General features: G+C 48.5%; 1 protein-coding gene and 1 non-coding gene across 4 annotated transcripts in view; one reads left to right on the forward strand and one right to left on the reverse strand.

Annotated features, from left to right (window-relative positions):
* The window catches only part of IKBKB (inhibitor of nuclear factor kappa B kinase subunit beta), a 63030-nt gene that overhangs the window by 18709 nt on the left and 25099 nt on the right, over positions 1 to 19222 (forward strand). For all 3 annotated transcript variants that reach the window (XM_017545946.2, XM_017545948.2, XM_037744757.1), the window contains exons 4-7: positions 70 to 187; positions 3401 to 3470; positions 16141 to 16229; positions 17283 to 17372. In XM_017545946.2, the coding sequence (XP_017401435.1) occupies positions 70 to 187; positions 3401 to 3470; positions 16141 to 16229; positions 17283 to 17372 (367 nt within the window). The remainder of the gene's footprint in view (positions 1 to 69; positions 188 to 3400; positions 3471 to 16140; positions 16230 to 17282; positions 17373 to 19222) is intronic.
* On the reverse strand, positions 5499 to 5605 carry LOC119473782. The gene has a single exon (XR_005203005.1). It is a non-coding gene; the product is annotated as a U6 spliceosomal RNA (small nuclear RNA).

The following is a 19222-nucleotide window of genomic DNA, read 5'->3' on the forward strand; positions in this document are numbered from 1 at the left end:
GCTGAGAGCTGTTGGGGGTGGCAGGGATGGGTCTGGGCAGGAGCTCTCATTGGTTTTCCTCCTTCCTAGGCTGAGCCACCCCAATGTGGTGGCTGCTCGGGATGTCCCTGAGGGGATGCAGAACTTGGCGCCTAATGACCTGCCCCTGCTGGCCATGGAGTATTGCCAAGGAGGAGATCTCCGGAAGGTGAGGCTCCTGCAGCCACCGGGTGCACAGCCTGTCCAGGCAGGCGGGACACCAGGAAGGGGTACGGGGAGACCTTTCACTGCTGTCATCATCAGGAAGCTTGGGGAGCCCCAGTGACTCCAGCAGGACTGCTTTGCCTTTCAGATCCCCTGTTCCCTGCCCACCTGGGGCTGGTGTGTGTGTGAGTCAGAGGCACTTCCGAGAATGCCAGGGAAGGGGGAAGGGCGTGCTGCATACTCTGCTGGGATTACTCCAATGACGAGGAAACTCATCACAGGTCTGGGCGTGGGGAAGGCTGGGCGAGTTCCAAAACAAATGCTTCCTCCCTGGACACATTACGGCCACTTCAGGCCTTTGGTGCTAGCACCATTGCTGTCCTTATTAGGAGGGATTTTATTCCAGAGATAGGACAGCACCGCACATGGTGGTGGGGAGTGTAGCAGGGAGGGAGCAGGCTTTGCGATCAGGGAGCTGGGCCAGGGCTGCAGACCCAGCCCACCCATCCAACCCACCTGACCCACCTGGACTCATCTGTGGGGCTCTGCTCTCCGCCTTCTCACCACACCACCTCCTCTTCATGGCAACCCCTCCTGGCCCCGGGAGCAGTTCTGGGTACCCTCCTTTCCATTGTTTTCTATGGCAGAACACAGCCTGCTAGTTCATGTTACCTCATTCGATTTCCAACAGCTCACACATGGGTGCACAGTATGGTTCCTACATCACAGGTGGATGTCGTGATCCGGAGAGGTTAGGCCTCACATAGCTTTAGCAGCAGAGCCTGGGTCCCAGCCCAAAGGGGCCCAGCCTCAGGCCACCTCTCCGTCTGTGAGACTGAATAAGACCATATAACATAAAAACTGCAAGCTATGAGCAAAATAAGTTTTTTGTTTGTTTTTGAGATAGAGCCTCGCTGTGACACTCAGGCTGGAGTACAGTGGCATGATCTCGGCTCACTGCAACCTTCGCTTCCTGGGTTCAAGCGATTCTCCTGCCTCAGCCTCCCGAGTAGCTGGGATTACAGGCGTGTACCACCATGCCTGGCTAATTTTTGTATTTTTAGTAGAGACGGGGTTTCACCACATTGGCGAGGCTGGTCTCGAGCTCCTGACCTCAAGTGATAGCCCACCTCAGCCTCCCAAAATGCTGGGATTACAGGCGTGAGCCACCGTGCTTGGCCAAAACGATTTTTATTTTAATTGAAAAAGAGGTCGGTTGCTCTGCGAGTGCAGCCCCCTGCACCTCTCCTCTCCTCTGGAAGGGTCACAAGAGTGGGGGCGGAAGCCCAGGCATCTAATCCCTTTCAGTGGCCGTTCCCAGTCACATGTCAGGCGCTGTTCTCACTGTTCCTCCAGGCCCTTGTGCCTCTTTAAATAAACAAGAACTTTTCACTTTGGGTGGCTGAGACCGGAGGATAGCTTGAGGCCAGGAGTTTGAGACTGGCCTGGGCAACATACGAGGCCTTGTCTCTTCAAAAACTAAAAAATGAAAAATTAGTCAGGCGTGGTGGCGTGCACTTGTAGTCCCCACTACTTGGGAGGGTGGGGTAGGAGGATGGCTTGAGCCAAGGAGGTTGAGGCTACAGTGAGCTATGATTGTGCCACTGCATGCCAGCCTGGGTAACAGAGCAAGACTCAGTCTCAAGAAAAAGATAATCCTGTTTCAAAAGAAAGAGATAAATAAAAGGAAATTTTCCATGGGGCTTGGCCTGCCGGAGTGGCTGTCCCTGGAGATGGGCACATCCTGGGAGTGGCACTCACAGCAGGATATGAACACAGCTCTTGGCATGACCCACAGTGAGAGACGGGGAACTCGGCAGCACTTTGATTTTCCTCTTTATTTTGCTAACCTTTGACAGTCACCCATTACTAACTGCAGCTGTGTAGAGATAAAGCCATGTTGTAGTGGAGCGGAGAGTTCACAGAGGGCAGCCTGGAAGTAGGTGGGATGTGGCCAGATGACAGAGGGCTCTGAAGTGAGGCAGAGGCTTTTTGACTTGGTCTTTTAGGCGGCAAAGAGCCAAGGAGCCAGGGAAGAAGAGATGGAAAGTTTAACATGACTGACCTGGCGCGGTTGCAGGACGATTGAGGGGATGACAGGAAGGCCTCGAATCCTAAGGGACCCTGTCCTTGTGTCACCCAGTGGGGCTGGGGGAGGACACCGTTGTCCGGGGCTCTTGCTATCTGTTGTTTTCTTCGTTCCCTCTAAAAAGTTCAAAATCTGCATTCTACCCGTGGGCACGGAGAGACAGGCTTGGCCAGCACATAGGCACATGTAAGAGTTGATATTAAAAGTCTGTATGCCAGGTGCGTAGACAGACTTGAGTGTTTATGAATATGATGTGAATTCCTGCCTGTGAGGCTCAGCTGGCAAGCTCCTCTCTTTCCGCCTCTGAGGCCAGCTCCAACAGCACAGGGACAGCTGAGGGGCCTGGAAGGCAGGGGGTTGAGGGCTTGGGCTCAAGCTTCACATTGACCCGTGCCGCCTTCCAGCACTGCCCTCTCACAGCTGTGTGAGCCGACAGGTGTCCGACCCTGTAACCTCAGTTTCCTCCTCCAACATGGGGATTCCACCTATGGTGGTTAGTATTAAATGAGGTCACACAGGGAAGGGTTTGCCAAGCTAATCCATGCAGAGCTCCTCCAGCACCAGGCACGTAATAAGTGCTCAGTATTTCCTACTGTTACCATCACCCACGTGGCCAGGAGATAGCAGGTGGTTTCCAGTGATGCCTTCCCAGCCTGGCCTGTCTCTGGGACCTTTAGACACAGAGAATTCCTATTGCCTGTACTTAGACTTCGGCCTGCCTTGCTCAGAACTTCAGCAGCCAGTGAGAATCAAACTTTCCCTGCCACAGAGCCTTTGCTGTGAGGATGTGAGAGCCCAGAGGTGGTCAGGACTGCTTCCTCCTCCTCTCCTTTTCCTCCTCTTCCTCCTCCTCCTCTTCCTCCTTCTCCTCCTTCTTCCTCCTCTTTTCTCCTCCTCCTCCTTCCTCCTCCTCCTCCTTCCTCTTCTTCCTTCTTCTCTTCTTCCTCCTCCTTCTCCTCCTCGGGCCAATCCCTGCTAATCCTGCTACCCTGGCTTCCTCAAAAGCAGGTCCCCCGAAGATCAGGGCCTGGGATCAGTTCTCTGGTCACATTGGCTGATAAGAGACACATGTGGACTTCCCGTGGTTTGTGACTACCAGCTCTGACGCTGTTCTCACTTTCTTGACAGTACCTGAACCAGTTTGAGAACTGCTGCGGCCTGCGGGAAGGCGCCATCCTCACCTTGCTGAGTGACATTGGTAAATCCCAGCCCTGGGAGTCAGGCCGTGTCCTTCGGGGAGAGTGTGGTGCCCCTGTGAGTCCCTGCGGAACACCGCAGGCAGACACTTGGGTCCTTTGGTCTCTGTGGAGGGGGACTGGGAACCCAGGGAGAGGGACCCTGGTGGAGTGGGGAGGTCAACAAGGAGCCAGCCAGCCAGACGCTGCACTCAAATAGGTTTCCCTTCCTTCCTGACTAACTCATCAAGTGAATTATGATGTATAGGGAATAACAGATTTCCTTTCCCATTATGAAGCTCCCCTCCCCACTTTCCTGGAATGGCCAGTGCTGGAATACGCTGTCATTCGAATGAGTTTTGTCCCTTGGCAATGAATTGTTCCACTCCCATGTTGGCAGTTCTTTGCTAGCCAGAGGCGTAGGAAAAACTGTCCTTGTTTAATCCCTTGGGTACTGTTGGTGTTCCCAGATGAAGGCGTCTGTGGCACCCTCTGAGAATGCCAAGCTGGCCATTCATGGGGAAGAGTGACCTCAGCCTGCAGAGGCCAGTGGAACCTCCTAGACCCTGGCACCCACTCAGGAGGGGACTGAGGGGTGGGTGCTGAAGGTCAGCACCTGGCCCAGCCTAGGGAAACAGACGTCACAAGGGAGAGGGACTTGCTCAGGGCTTTTTTGTTTTTTTAGAAAATAATCTCCAAGGTTGTTGGTGCAAGTTGATAGTTGGGTCTAAGGTTTAGAGTTATTGAGAATTTATCTTAGACCAGATTTGGAGAATTGATGCCGTTTTCATCCCTCCCCTACCTCAACCTTTCAGAGCTGTATATATTTTTTCTTTTGTTTGCTCAAGTTTTTTCTGGAATATTCTCAAATATATAGAAAAGTTTAAAGAGTAGTACAGTGAAACTCCCATACCCTTCCCCTCGGTTTGCCAGATGTTAACATTCTCCCTCATTTGTAAAGCTGTGTTCTCTAAGCTGGGGCCTGGAAGGGTCCATGGTCCAACACTTTGTCTTGCTAGTGTGGGTCTGGTCTCTTCCTGACTGCTGCTTTGGACAGAGGAGAAGCAAGAAGGAAAGGAAGGGGGAAAGTCAAGCAATGACATATTTAAGATTAAGATCAAAATAGTCTGACATATAAAATTCCCATCTCGCTCTGTGCTGTGTCTTCATCCCTTTGGGTAGAGTTCACATAGAGGATAAGTTGACATTACACCAGTTTTATTTGACTCGAATGGGCACCCAGTGCTGGCCCAAAGGGACACTCTGTGCATGGCCTGCATGAGTCTCCTCTGTCTACCTAGAGCATCTAATCCATCAGTTAGAAATTCCCCTTGTTTTCTTGACACCCTGACCCAAGGCTCACCCATCCACGTTTTGCTTGGAGGCTTACTTGATTGCATCTTTTATCTCAGTGGCCAGATTCTTTATTTGTTCTCTGTTGAAGGCAGGTTAGCAGGTTGGGGAATATTCTCTTGCTTTTCATGGGCAACTTTTATTTTGTTTCTCTTTGGTTAGGGTTTTTTCAAGTTATTTTTCTTGGATGTTTTTTTCCCAGATATTTTTCTTTCACTCTTTAGACTATTGATGACTTTAGCAGGTAGTTATTAAGAAAGTTTTTTTTGTTTTTTTTTTTTTTTGAGACAGTGTCTCGCTCTGTTGCCCAGGCTGGAGTGTAGTGGGTGACCTCGGCTCACAGCAACCTCTACCTCCCGGGTCCAAGCGATTCTCCTCCCCCAGCCTCCCAAGTACTGGGTTTACCAGCGCATGCCACCACACCCAGCGAATTGTTGTATTTTTAGCAGAGACAGGGTTTCACCATGTTGGCCAGGATGGTCTCCAACGCTTGACCTCAAGTGATCCGCTACCTCAGCCTTCCAAAGTGTTAGGATTACAGACATGAGCCACAGCACCTGGCCAAAAGTCTTTAAATTATTGGCATAAGTGCACGTAACTCTTGGCTTCCTCATGTGGTTGTTTATTCTGCAGGTGCTTCCCTACTGATATTCACAGAACATCTCTGGTTACATATTCTTTTTTTTTTGTTTTTTTTTTAAAATATGGAATGCTATGCGAATTTGTGTGTCATCCTTGCGCAGGGGCCATGCTAATCTTCTCTGTATCGTTCCAATTTTAGCATATGTGCTGCCAAAGTGAGCACTCTGGTTACATATTCTTTTGGTCTGGGTCCACTTTGAATGCACTTACCATTGACTTGTGTGGTAGTTTTTTTTTGTTTGTTTTTTTTTTTTGAGACAGAGTCTCGCTCTGTTGCCAGGCACCAGGCTGGAGTGCAGTGGCACAATCTCGGCTTACTGCAACCTCTGCCTCCCAGGTTCAAGCAATTCTCCTGCCTCAGCCTCCCGAGTAACTGGGACTACAGGCATGCGCCACCACGCCAGCTAATTTTTGTATTTTAGTAGAGATGGGGTTTCACCATGTTGGTCAGGATGGTCTCGATCTCTTGACCTCGTGATCTGACCGTCTCAGCCTCCCAAAGTGCTGGGATTACAGGCATGAGCCACTGTGCCCAGCTTGTGTGGTAGTTTTTATATTATTTTATTTAAATTGCGTGTGTGTATATATTTAAGTTACTTGTAAATTAGAATAATGAAAACAGGCGGGTTCTCAAGTGCTTATGTGCTGCAGGTCTCCTATACATAGGCAGATGAATATTAAATTCTGTAGGTTGCTGATTCTCTGTTTTTCCTCTCTGTGACCCTGAGTTGGAAATAATTCAACTTTGAGCTACTAACTAGTACACTACAGTTAAACTTTTTTTTTTTTTTGAGATGGAGTTTTGCTCTTGTTACCCAGGCTGCAGTGCAATGGCGTGATCTTGGCTCACCGCAACCTCCACTTCCCAGGTTCAAGCAGTTCTCCTGCCTCAGCCTCCTGTGAAGCTGGCATTACAGGCATGTGCCACCACACCTGGCTAATTTTTTGTATTTTTAGTAGAAACAGGGTTTCACCATGTTAGCCAGGCTAGTCTCGAACTCCTGGCCTCATGTGATCCGCCTACTTCGGCCTCCCAAAGTGCTGGGATTAACAGGCATGAGCCACCACGCCCAGCCTACTCCATGCCCAGGTAAACTTCTTAAGGGCATAAACTTCAGTCCCTGCTGTATCTCCAGCATCTAGAACAGCAGTACCTAGTGTATATCAGCTTCTCTATAAGTATTTGTCAAATGAGGGCTAGGCAAGGTGGCTCACGCCTGTAATCCCAGCACTTTGGGAGGCCGATGTGAGCGGATCACCTGATGTCAGGAGTTCAAAACCAGCCTGGCCAACATGGTGAAACCCCTGTGTCTACTAAAAATACAGAATTCGCCTGGCATAGGGCCACATGCCTGTAATCCCAGCTACTCAGGAGGCTGAGGCAAGAGAATCACTTGAACCTTGGAGGAGGAGGTTGCGGTGAGCCGAGATTGCGCCATTGCACTCCAGCCTGGGCAACAAGAGGGAAATTACATCTCAGAAAAAAAAAATTGTCAAATGAATAAAATAAATCCTAAAGGAAATTAAAATAAGTAAGGACCAATTTTTTTTTTTTTTTTTTTTTTTGAGATGGAGTCTCACTCTCTTGCCCAGGCTGGAGTGCAGTGGCACAATTTCAGCTCATTGCAACATCTACCCGGGGCCCAGGTTCAAGCAATTCTCCTGCCTCAGCCTCCTGAGCAGCTGGGATTACAGGTACCTGCCACCTCGCCCAGCTAATTTTTGTATTTTTACTAGAGACAGGGTTTCAACATCTTGACCAGGCTGGTTTTGAACTCCTGACCTCTTGATCTACCCACCTTGGCCTCCCAAAGTGCTGGGATTATAGGCATGAGCCACCTTGCCCAGCCCTTTTTTTTTTTTTTAAACACATCAGATGTCCACACATCATGAACAACTCTAGGTCCCATACTAGCTCCTCTGCTTATTAGCAGTGTGACCGTGGGCACATTACTTAACACCCTTTTATTAGCGGTAAAATGGGAGCCTTGCTCACCTTGTTAGAATTGTTGTGGAATCAAATGAGGAGATATAAATAAAGCTCCAAGCACAATGCTCTGTTCCTGCGGAATGTGCACTCAGCAAGTCTTTAGTTCCTTGCTCATTTCCTTCCCGCTCTGGATTTTGATTTTTGGCCTCCCCTTTTGGAAACGCTCAGTGCCTCCTTTAGGGCATGACCTGAGGCTGGATCCAGGGAACACACGGGTGGGTGCCTTCTGAGAGTCCCATCCTGGAAGCGGCTGGCCTTCCTCAGGCCTGTTTCCATCTCCACCACCTTTTGGGTACAGTGCACTCCTGGTTTTGTGGTTGAGGCTGCTGATGAGCTCATGTTTTACTTTCATCCCTGTTTTTGATTTGTGTACTAAATCCATTAAATTTATTTTTGCAAGGATCTGGTAGCTGAGCCAGAGTTCATCTAACATAACTCTTTTGTATTTTGGAACATTTCCTGAGCATATTTTGTTCCAGTTTGTTCCAAGCGCTGGCCCCACATTTCCTTTGTTGGAGTTGCCACTGCTGTTCTCTGCCAGGTTGACTTCAGATAAGTGGCAGAGCCACACCCTTGACCACTGGGTCCGGGTTAATTGCCTGGTCTTCTGGGTTAAACCTGTTGGCTTATAACTCTCTTCTGCGCCACTAACCTCCCAGAGACACCCATTCAGAACAGTGTCAAGATAACAGACATGGATAGGATTTTTCCACTGAACTTTACGTTGCCCAAGAAGATGCTGCAGAGTGCCAGAGAGAAATGAGAAGATGACCAGGTGTGACGGCTCACGCCTGGAATCCCAGCACTGTGAGAGGCCGAGGCGGGTGAATCACCTGAGGCCAAGAGTTTGAGACCAGCCTGGCCAACATGATAAAACCCCATCTCTACTAAAAATACAAAAATTAGCCAGGCATGGGGGCATGCACCTATAGTCCAGCTATTCAGGAGGCTGAGGCATGAGAATCACTTGAACTCTGGAGGCAGAGGTTGCAGTTAGCTGAGATCGTGCCATTGCACTCCAGCCTGGGCAACAGAGCAAGACTCCCATCTCCAAAAAAAAAAAAAAGAAAGAAAGAAATGAGCAGATATCTGGCAAGCACAGAGGTGAGCCCCCTGCATCCTGGCCAGGAGTCGCCCGCCAGACCGTTGCTCCATGCTGTTAGGTGACTAGAGACAGGTGTGGAGCAGCTGAAAATGATGTGGACTGCCACATAATGTGTCCCTAAAATAGCTCAAGGAAGTTATATGTGAGTGGACTCTATTTAAATAGTCTTGCTCATTATCCTTTGGAAAACATTGGCGTGCGTTTTCTTTTGTCAACGGAGGTGCAAAATTCTGAGCTCTCAAGTTTGTGGGGCAGGCTGCTGCACTATCTGCTGCCGTGGGCTGTGGCCCTGTTGGGTAGGCATGGGCCTTATCAGATCTTAGATTGGAATCAGCCCTCCTGGATTCTGCAGGTGGCTGCTCAGTCGGCTGTGGTGAGACCATCCCATGCTCCAAGCCTTCAGGAACCCACCCTCTGTTGCTGTCCGTGCTTCCTTCTATGAGCCCCACCTCTGTTCCTACTGGACCTGCTCCTAGCAGGCATCCAGGACATCACCATTAAAGAGCAGAGGGTTTCAGAGAAAGCACTTGGCTTTGGGGAAGAGAGCTCCATTCCAGGAATCACACATCGGTCGCTCTGCCTAGTGTTGTGGATCTTCGGACTGGTTCTGTCAAACACATCCGTCTGACCGAAGTGTTGATTATAACAAAAGATGACGACCTGACCCCAGATCGTTTGCACATAAAGCTTGTTGGAAAGCATAGGGAACCAGGTTAATAAACACAGTAATGATGAGAGAGAAGACAGCTGGCCCTCAGTCCTGGCTCCACTTTACAGCTCTAGAGCCTTAGGCGAGGCTCAGCATGTCCTGGCTGTAGCCTCCCCTACTTTAGGATGAGGGGTTTGGGCTTCCAAGTGCTCTCTATGGCCCCGTCTCCCTCTAACAACTCCATATCATTGTCCAGACCTCTGGCTTTCGGAACGGTGACATCCCCCAGCTGGCGGCCTAACTGCCTCCCATGGGCTCTGTGCCTCATATCTGCCACCTGCCCGTGCGCTGGCCTGTCCATCCTTCCCTCCCTGCCCCTGTGCCGGCCGCCTGCTGCTCCTCAGCGTTGTTTGCCCAGCCGTTCCTGTGCCCTCTTTGTCACCATATCATTCTCAGAATCTGGAAGTCAACCTTGAACTCATCCTAAAGTCCATATCCATGTCCACCAGGTCTGTCTTCCAGTCACTTCCAATAGAAACCCTGGTCATTTTCCTCAGCCAGGGGTCCCTCCTGCCATCCTCTCTTTTGTGTCATGGTGCCACTTTCTGCCCGCTGTCCTGGACCAAGTGTCTGTGTCCAACCTGGTCTCTCAGAGTCGGCCCCTGCTGCTACTCATAGCCTCACATTGCAGAGGCTGCAGACCGCTGCTTCCACGGACTCAGTGTCACAGCAAATCCCCGCAGCGACCTCCTCCCTGGCCTCCTTATCCGTGTGTGCTAATCCACCCTTCTGTTTTGGAAGGGCACTTCCATCCATACTCCGCTCTTAGATAAAGGCCCACCCCCTTCACCACGCCTTTCTCTCACCCATGGCAGCCAGCCTGGGCATGACCCATGGGACCCACCCACCAACCTCTGTGTGTGACTCTTGGAACCCACCTGCCAGCCTCTGTGCATGACCCACGGAACCCACCCACCAGCTATCGGGTGTGACTCATGGAACCCACCCACCAGCTTCCAGGCGTGACCCTCAGAACCCACACGCCAGCTTCCATCCAGGACTCCAAACCCACCTGTCAGTCCCCTGCTGGCCTCGCATGCACTGCCTCTTATGGAAGCTGTTCCCACACCTCCCAGAGACCCCGAGCCTGCCCATCCTTCGAGCACAGCTGCAGACTCACCCTTCCGTGGGGACTACAGCCTGGCCTGGGCTACAGGGATTCTCCTGTGGGTCCTTCTGCTGGTGTCACCTCCTCTGCTCCTTTGATGCTTGGCATTGCCATTACTGCTCTGTGATTTCTGCCTGTGCTTTGGCAGTGAGGGCTGACTTCTGAGTTTGAGGACAGTTGACCAGACTGTCTGTGCAGGAAGTTAGGTAAAGGCTTTGATTCAGTGGCACATTTCCCATCATGTGCAGGTAGCGGACACTTGATAGAGCCTCATTGGATGAATTATGAAGATGTCACACCTTCCCCTCAGCACCCAGCATTACTGCCTTGGTGCCCCACTGATTGATCAAAGGCTATTTTAGCCAAGTAACCTTTAGCCAGACTAAATCTCTCTCCTCATGTCCATAGCTGGCCTTCCAGTCTGTTACGTTTGGGAAGCCCAGTGATGCTGAAGTGGCTGGCACAGTAGGACCTAGGCAGCGGGTTTTACAGAGGGAATGGACATCCGTTGCCCTTCCCACTCACTGGTGACTTGGATTACCAGCTGGTGACAGGCGTCTTTGTACCCATCTAATCTCTCCCTCACCCTTTTGGACCATTTATCTTTCCACTTGTTCTCTGTGGAATGTAGCTCAAACAACAATGTTCCGAAGGGAACTTAGTCATCCTTCTAAACTTGTAATAGGGATTTGTGAGCCCACCCTCATAAAAATGCTTTTTCATTGGAAGTCTAGCTGCTCTTATCTGTTCCCCAGTTTGTGGTTTGTCATCTGAAAAAAACACATAGGGCTGTGATTTGGAGCTGTGGCTCATCAGTAAGACCCATGGGATTGTCACATTCTTCAGTCATGTGTTTATGCCTTCCTCATGAGCTGGGAAAAGGCTGGGGTGACCACCAGGGCACAGCTCCGGAGGAGGGTGAGAGAAGGAGGCTGTTATCTTCCTGTGGCAAGTCCACCATGTGGACCCACTCTGTGGAAATGCTTTGTGTCGTTTATTTTAGTTTTTGTGTTTTTTCTGGAGGGAGGGTCTTGCTCTGTTACCCAGGCTGGAGTGCAGTGGCACAATCATGGTCGCTGCAGCCTTGAACTCCCGGGCTCCAGTCTTGAACTTCTGGGCTCAAGTGATCCTCTCACTTCAGTCTCCCACATAGCTGGGATGAAGGCATGCACCACCACACCTGGCTAATTAAAAAAAATTTTTTTTTTAGAAACAGGGTCTTGCTATATTGCCTAGGCTGGTCTCAAACTCTTGGCCTCAAGGGATCCTCCTTCCTCGGCCTCCAAAAGTGCTAGGATTACAGGCGTGAGCCACTGTGCCCAGCCTCACTGTGTAGCTGTAAATAGCTTAACAGTTTGCAGTGTGGTGCTTCTCACAGCTCTTCTCTGTAATGGGAACATGAGAAATTACCTGGTAGGCTTTTATGCTTTGTGGTGTAGCTTTCAATTTTTACAAACATGTCTTATTGCTATTGCCAGGGATTTAGATTTTTAATAAACTTCCAGATACAACAGTATTTTCCTTAGTCTCAGTATCTCATTTTCCATTGAATCTAAGCAAAGTTAGATTCTCTAGGCTTAAGACAATTTTGATTCATTTCACTTCAGCTCTGAAGTCCTGTTTTGTAAAAGGTAGCACAGTGATACTGAACCAAGCTTTTTGAAAGCTTATTCTCTACAGGGCACATTTAAGAGATCTTGCCTATCAGAATTTTTACATTTCAGTCCAAGAAATTCTGTATAACAATACCTGTTAGATTCTTTTTTTTTTTTTTTTTAGATGACGGAGTTTTACTCTTGTTGCCCAGCCTGGAATGCAATGGCGTGATCTCAGCTCACTGCAACCTCTGCCTCCCAGGTTCAAGTGATTCTCCTGCCTCAGCCTCCCATGTAGCTGGAATTAAATAGGCATGACTACGACCCCCAGCTAATTTTTTGCATTTTTAGTACAGACAGGGTTTTACCATGTTGGCCAGGCTGGTTTCCAACTCCTGACCTCAGGTGATCCACCTGCCTCGGCCTCCCAAAGTGTTGGGGTTACAGGTGTGAGCCACTGCGCCCATCCCCTGTTGGATTCTTTAAACCTGGACTTTATTAAGTTGACAGAGGTATTTGAGAATAGATGACTACCCCCGAATGAGGAATAAAGTTTGTTCTGTACAGTTGTTTAAGCATAAAAATAGACAGCTATTAATAGTAGAGTATTGAGTTACCAAATTGCTGTCTCTCCTCACTGAAGATCTAGTGACAACTGTAATCTGTGTGGCGTGGAGAGGGGTGCCTTCGGTCTGATCCGAATGCTCCTCTACCTCTTCACTGGGGTGGCTCTGGGGACACCTGCTTGGACCTTGGGTTTTGCCCTGAGGTACTATGCCTCCAGCTCTGGGGCTTTGTCTCAGTCTGGGCATGTGTACTCAGGCAAATTACAGCATCTTAACTTCCATACATTCTGCTTTGGAAAAAACTAACCTATACTTTTATGTTTTACGTCCTGATACTCTTCAGCAGCCTGTCATATATCCACACATGAACCTATCGATTAACAGACACTTTGAGTTATCACATGGCCTTTCATGAACCTATCAATTAACAGACACTTTGAGTTATCACTTGAACTCTGTGCCACCCAGTAGTTCAGACCCAACAGCAGTGCCATCCCTGTCTACAAGGCTGTGTTAGTACAGCTATTTATTGTACTTCATTTACTATATTATGCTTTGCTTTGATTTTTAATAAAAACTAGTAAAACAAAAATAGAAGTACTGATGAGAAGCATTGCTCTGTAAACATTAACACCATTTAGAACAAGATGAAACAGAATGTTTTAGGCACGTGGAAAGCAGTGAGTCTTTCACTTCATCCAGGCATTAATTGGACCTAAATTAATGTAGTCTGTCACGTAGGAAGGAGATGAAAAGTGAGGAACAGTATGAGATGTTGGAACCACACGATCGAAGGCTGGGCTTAAAAGAGCTGATGTAAGGAGAGGTCTGGCACCACAGATTGAGTATCCCTAATCCAAAAGTCCAAAATCCAAAGGGCTGTAAAATCTGAAGGTTTTTCAGCACTGACATGATGCCAAAAGTGGAAAATTCCACACATAAGTACTTAACACAAACTTTGTTTCGTGCACAAAATTATTAAAAATACTGTATAAAATTACCATCAGGCTATAAAATCATTTTGATAAATTCAGTTGTTTCATATAAGGTATATATGAAACAAATGCATTTTGTGTTTAAGCTTGGGCTCATTAGGAATATGCCAGTATTCTAAAATCTAAAAAAAAAAAAATTCTGAAAAACTTCTGATCCCAAGTATTTTGGATAAGAGATACTCGCCTTGTATAGCCTAATGTTCTGAGCTAGAGCTCCGCTAATAAGGTGGAAGTCAGTTGTTCTGCTCTCAGTTTGACTCTTAAATATGTTTTCAGGAAATGTTCAGCTTAGAGTCTTTGCAGAGCATGTTTGCTTACTCAGTTTCTGTGGAAGGCTTTTCCACTGCCTTGCACAGAGTCCCCTGCCCATGACAGCAGACAGGATCGCTGCCCGGGCCTCAGGGGTCTTCCCCTCCTTGGTTTGCCCTGGCTGCTGCCCTCTTGGTGTGGCTTGATGTGTGTGAGAGAGACAGAGACAGGGACAGAGAGAGTGTATGTTGGTGATAGCGGTGGCAGTGGCACAGAGAGGGCTCATTGTTAAGCCTCTCAGTGTTACTGCTTTTGACTTTTGAAATTTTAAACGAAAAGCAGGTCATACCATTAACTGTCCCTCTGAGTCAGAAAATATCAACCCAAGAGTTGTGAGAGAGTAGTGTCTAATGTGGCACTACCGTGTTTTGTTCTACCATTTCCCAATGACTTTCTATTTGTTTCTAATTATTCATTCCAAGATATACAGTAAGTATCCTTGGGCTGCCAGTGAGGTGAAGCAACTTTTCATATAATTGTCATCATTTGTGTGTCTTCTTCTGTGCATTGTCACCACTTGATGTTCTTTGCCCATTTTTCTTTTTCTTTTTTTTTTTTTTCTTGAGATAGAGTCTCACTTTGTCTCTCAAGCTAGAGTGCGGTGGCTGTGATGTCAGCTCACGGCAACCTCCAGCTCCTGGGTTCAAGCAGTTCTCCTGCCTCAGCCTCCCAAGTAGCTGGGATTACAGGGGCACGCCACCACATCCGGCTAATTTTTTTGTATTTTTAGTAGAGACAGGGTCTCACCATGTTGGCCAGGCTGATCCTGAACTCCTGACCTCAGGTAATCTGCCTGCCTTGGCCTCCTAGAGTGTTGGGATTACAGGTATGAGCCACTGTGCCCAGCCTCATTTTCCTTCTGAGTTCCTTTCTTACTGATTTGTAAGGGCTTTTTATCTGTTAGTTACCTTTACTCCTTGGTGTATGTGTTAGGCTGTTTTCCCAGCTCTCTTGACTTTTGGCTTTGTTTATAGTATCTTTTTCCATAAACTTTTAGAACCTTTTCAGTTTTTTGCACTGTTCTATTTATGCCATATGGCTCTCCTACATACACTACTGTTTTTGCTATATGTATCCCATGGTGTTTTAGAGTTTTTGTTGCTAATGTGAATGGTTTTTTTTTCTTTTCCACTGCAACTGGATATAGCCAACATAGAGAAAAGCTATTGACTTGTATATTCTCGTTTGTTTCCAGACAACTTGCTAAATTTTTTCCAATTTTTAGTCTATTGGGCTCTCTAGGCTGCAGCCATAGCATCTCCAAATAAAAATAATTTTATCTCCTTTCAATACTACTTGCTTGATTTCTTTCTTTTGTAGTGCAGTGAGCCAGGATGTCTGTTAAAGTTATTCAGCCTCTCTCAGGGATAAAATCACGTCCTTCTTGCCGTCTGAGCTGCAGGCGGGTCCCTCCTCGTGTGACGGCGTCATGTTGCCTCTTCACAGCAGCAGCTCTTGGTATCAGATGCCTCCACAGCCAGGGTTGTGCAGTCTGCTTCCTTCTAACTAGATTCTGAGCTCTTTAAAGTTGGGGATCACACCCCTTATTTTATATCCCTCACAGAACCTCCCAGAAAACTGGGCACGTAGTAAGTCCATGCTGAGCTGTCCATATATGTGGGAGGTGTTCCTTTTCTCTTCCCCTGCCTCCCTGCTTCCTGGAAGCTGGCTCTGACTTCCTGGGACCGTCTATCATGTGACTATATGACTCTGTCCTCAGGGGCCCTTCTCCCTTGCCCATCCTATAGAATTTAGATTTTCGAGCCTCTAGACCAGAGAAGTTTCCCTTCTTGAACTTTATTGGCGTCAGCATCACCTGGAAAGTTTGTTAACACAGATCATAGGGTCACCCCCAGAGACTTGAATCCAGAGGTCTCAGGTGGGGCCTGAGAATTTCACATTTTGAACAAGCTTGTTTGCTGCTGGTCCAGGTAGTTTGAGAAGCACTGCTCTACGCTGCAGTTGGTGACCTCATGAATCCAAGGAAGAGAATGCCTTGCGTAAATAAGCCAGATTTTTATGAAAGTCTAAGCCTTACTTAGTACAGCCCCTGCCCTGCACCCTAAGGTTTTGCTCGAGAAGTCAGAGTATATTTCAGGGACACGCAGCATTTATCTTTTTTTTTTTTTTTTTTTTTTTTTTTTTTTTTTTTTTTTTTTTTTTTTTTTTTTTTTTTTTTTTGAGATGGAGTCCACTCTGTTGCCCAGGCTGGAGTTCAGTGGCGCAATCATAGCATTTATCTTTTGCAGGTTAGGAGATTCTGTCATGAAAGCATTTTTTTGGCTTAATAAACACCCATCCCCCCCTTCTCACCCCCTCAGCCTCTGCACTTAGGTACCTTCATGAAAACAGAATCATCCATCGGGATCTAAAGCCAGAAAACATCGTCCTGCAGCAAGGAGAACAGAGGGTGAGTGGCGCCCTGGGACTTAGCCTCGGGTGGGTGTGCCGGGAAGTGCCCCGGGAGGAAAGGAGCGCACTCTGCCTGTCTGTGTGTATTTGCATTTCCTTGCCTCCACTTTGATTCTCTGGGAATGCTTTTTGATTTGAAACAAAATTCAGCAAAACAGTTTTCTTGCAGAGTGAGGCAAATTTGAATGGATCACATTGTTAGTTGCTCAAGTTGCAGGAATCTGATAAGGAGAATAATGTTTGCCCTCCCACCTCCACCCCTAGCCTTTGGGACTAGCACTTCTTGGAAATCGACTTTTTGTTTTTTTGTTTGCTTTAAGGGCCTCACCTCTTGATGCTAAATGGAAACCAGCAATCAGTTGGTTGTGGATGTGGCTGGGAAGAGGCACTGGGAGCTGGCATCTGCTGCCAAGCCTGGTCCAGCCTGTGGTTTCACCAGAGCTCTTTGTGGCCTCCTCAGTGGCCACCTGGCTCAGAAGAGGTGGTGACTGCCCCATGGGCTTGACACTGTGGTCTTTCCCCACTCTGTGTGTTCAGCTGGGGTGGTGAGCAGAGGCTCAGCTGAGTGGAATGCTGTGACTGAGCTCTTAGATCACCCACTCCCTTCCCATACAGCTGCCCTCAGCACCTAGGCCTGGTGTGACTACCATAGGGCTCGCCGTTCTTCCAGTTCACACTCAGTGGTGCTCAGATTTGAGCACTGAGGGTCTTTATTGAGAAGAGGCTGGCACGGTCCTTCCCGTTTCAAGTCCGGCTTTAGCTGTCTTGAGGGCTGGTGCCTGTTCTGTTCATTCAGCCTCGCTCTGACGATGGGTGGCTGAGTGTGGGAGGACACGTGCCTAGCTTTTTTACAATATGCCTTTTCTTTTGCCCTGAATCTACCGTGTTGCCAGCATTCTCCTTTGTATCTGGCAGCTCTTAGGAGTATGGGATCTAATAGTACTTGGGAATTCAGAAATACCTCTGCTCTAACAGCAGGCAATCAGAATCCTTGTAGAAGGACAGTGTGTTCTTATAATGCTCAGATTTCTCCTCCTCCCTTTTGTTTCAGTTAATACACAAAATTATTGACCTAGGATATGCCAAGGAGCTGGATCAGAGCAGTCTCTGCACGTCGTTTGTGGGGACCCTGCAGTACCTGGTAAAAAGTGGGCCTTACCTGTTTGCCTGTCAGCTCCTCCCTGCTGCTGCATTTGCGGGGCTCCTCTCCCACCCTGCTCCCAGCACCTAAGTCCCACCTGCTCTCTGAATGTTTCGGGGATGCATGAGGTCACACCTATAACCCGGTCGAGTCAGCATTTTTTGCCACCAGATGCCCTGTGGAGGGATGTGGTCATCTTTGCTGGTGTCCGGAGGGCTCTGATCATGCGCCTTGCACCAACCCCTAGCCTCTCTGTGCCTCAGTGTCTTCTCCGAAAGGAAAGGGTTTTAAACAGTTACGTGCCAGTCTCAAGCGGTCCTCCCACCTCAGCCTCATGAGTAGCTGGGACTACAGGCAGGAGCCCCTGAGCCCGGCTGAGCCACAGTTTCTATGAGGTATCTCAGGGGCCACTGAGGAGGGGCCAGAGCTCTGAGCTTACCACTCTTTGTTTACGTTATTTGGTCTGAATATTGGGTTTCTGTTTTGAGTCACTCATTCATTCAAGAATTTTGATGGAGCGTAGTCTGTGCCAGGTGCTATGCTCAGAGCTGGCGATGCAATGGAAAAAGACAAGCCCTTTTCTGCCTTCAGAGCTTAGAGTTTAGCAGGAAAGCAGGCATTACTGTGATGCTTGTACAGATAACTAAGAAATTACAGTTGCGGTGAGTGTTACAAAGCAAGAGTGCAGGGTGTTGTGAGAGTGTATATTGGGAGGCCTCAGCCTGGTCTGGGACTTGAAGGCTGAGGAGGTGAAAGGGACTGGAAGTAGGGGACAGGAGGGGAATTCCGTGCAAAGGGGTCACACACAGGAAGAGCTGCGGGTGTGGCTGGAACCAAGCACAAAAGGAAAAGAGAGTCTTGAGTTGAAGCTGAGAGCCAGGTAGGGCACAGATTATGAAGGGCCTTCAGGGTTGGGCTAAAGTTCTAGACTTTATCTTAAAACCTCGGCAGAGATCAATGGGTTTTAAGTGGGAGGAACAACTCTTTGGAAAGCCCACGCTTGATACTGTGTAGAGAAGGAATCAAACTGAAGAGGAGTGAATCATGGGCAAGGTGGTGACAGTGACGATGTGGAGGGCAATTAGATTGCAGGAGGGCTTAGCACAGTTGCCCAGCGAGACCTGTCACAGGTTGCTTGCTGATGGCAGTAGCCACCACAATTGGGATTGACTCAAGGAATCTGAGGCTTTCAGAGTGGAGACTTGCGGGGACTGTGATTCAGGCACCTGTGTCCATTTGGTGTGAGATTCAGTAGGTCCTTCTGGAGTCCTCCAAAGCTCAGCAGCAGTCAAGCAAGGGGGACCCCATGCTCTAACTGAGAGCTGAGTTAAGTCATGTACTCGCGTGAGCCATAACATCTGCCCATAACCAGACACAGAGGTTGATCTGCCCATCCCAGCATGTCTTCTCTTGGTTTGGGCTCCCAGGCCCTTCCTTAAGTTTCACATTTCCAACCAGACCGTGCACAACCCTGTCTCCATGCCTTTGCTTGCCCTGGTCCTTTCTGTCTCCACCCACCTGCTGAGCCCAGTCTGCACCCCGAGGACCGCTGGCCTGCGTCCCCTTCCTTGGTCCCTCCAGCTCTCTCTGCCTCAGCAGCAGCCGTGCGTCACACTTTCCCTGCCTCATTATATCCTGGCCCTTTCTGCAACCACATGGTAGCCGGTTCAGGGGTTCAGCCAGCACTTAATGCATGCACTTGGTGTGGACAGCCTGGCATCATTTTCCTTTACCATTTGTAGCCTCTCTTCCGATTTCTACACAGCACCCACAACTGCATCCTGCCTTAAACTAGTCTTCCATAAGCACCTGAAATGCTGCAACCCTCTTTTTTTTTTTTTTTTTTTTTT

This window comes from Cebus imitator, unplaced genomic scaffold, assembly GCF_001604975.1.
Source record: "Cebus imitator isolate Cc_AM_T3 unplaced genomic scaffold, Cebus_imitator-1.0 Scaffold183, whole genome shotgun sequence".
Taxonomy (NCBI): domain Eukaryota; kingdom Metazoa; phylum Chordata; class Mammalia; order Primates; family Cebidae; genus Cebus; species Cebus imitator.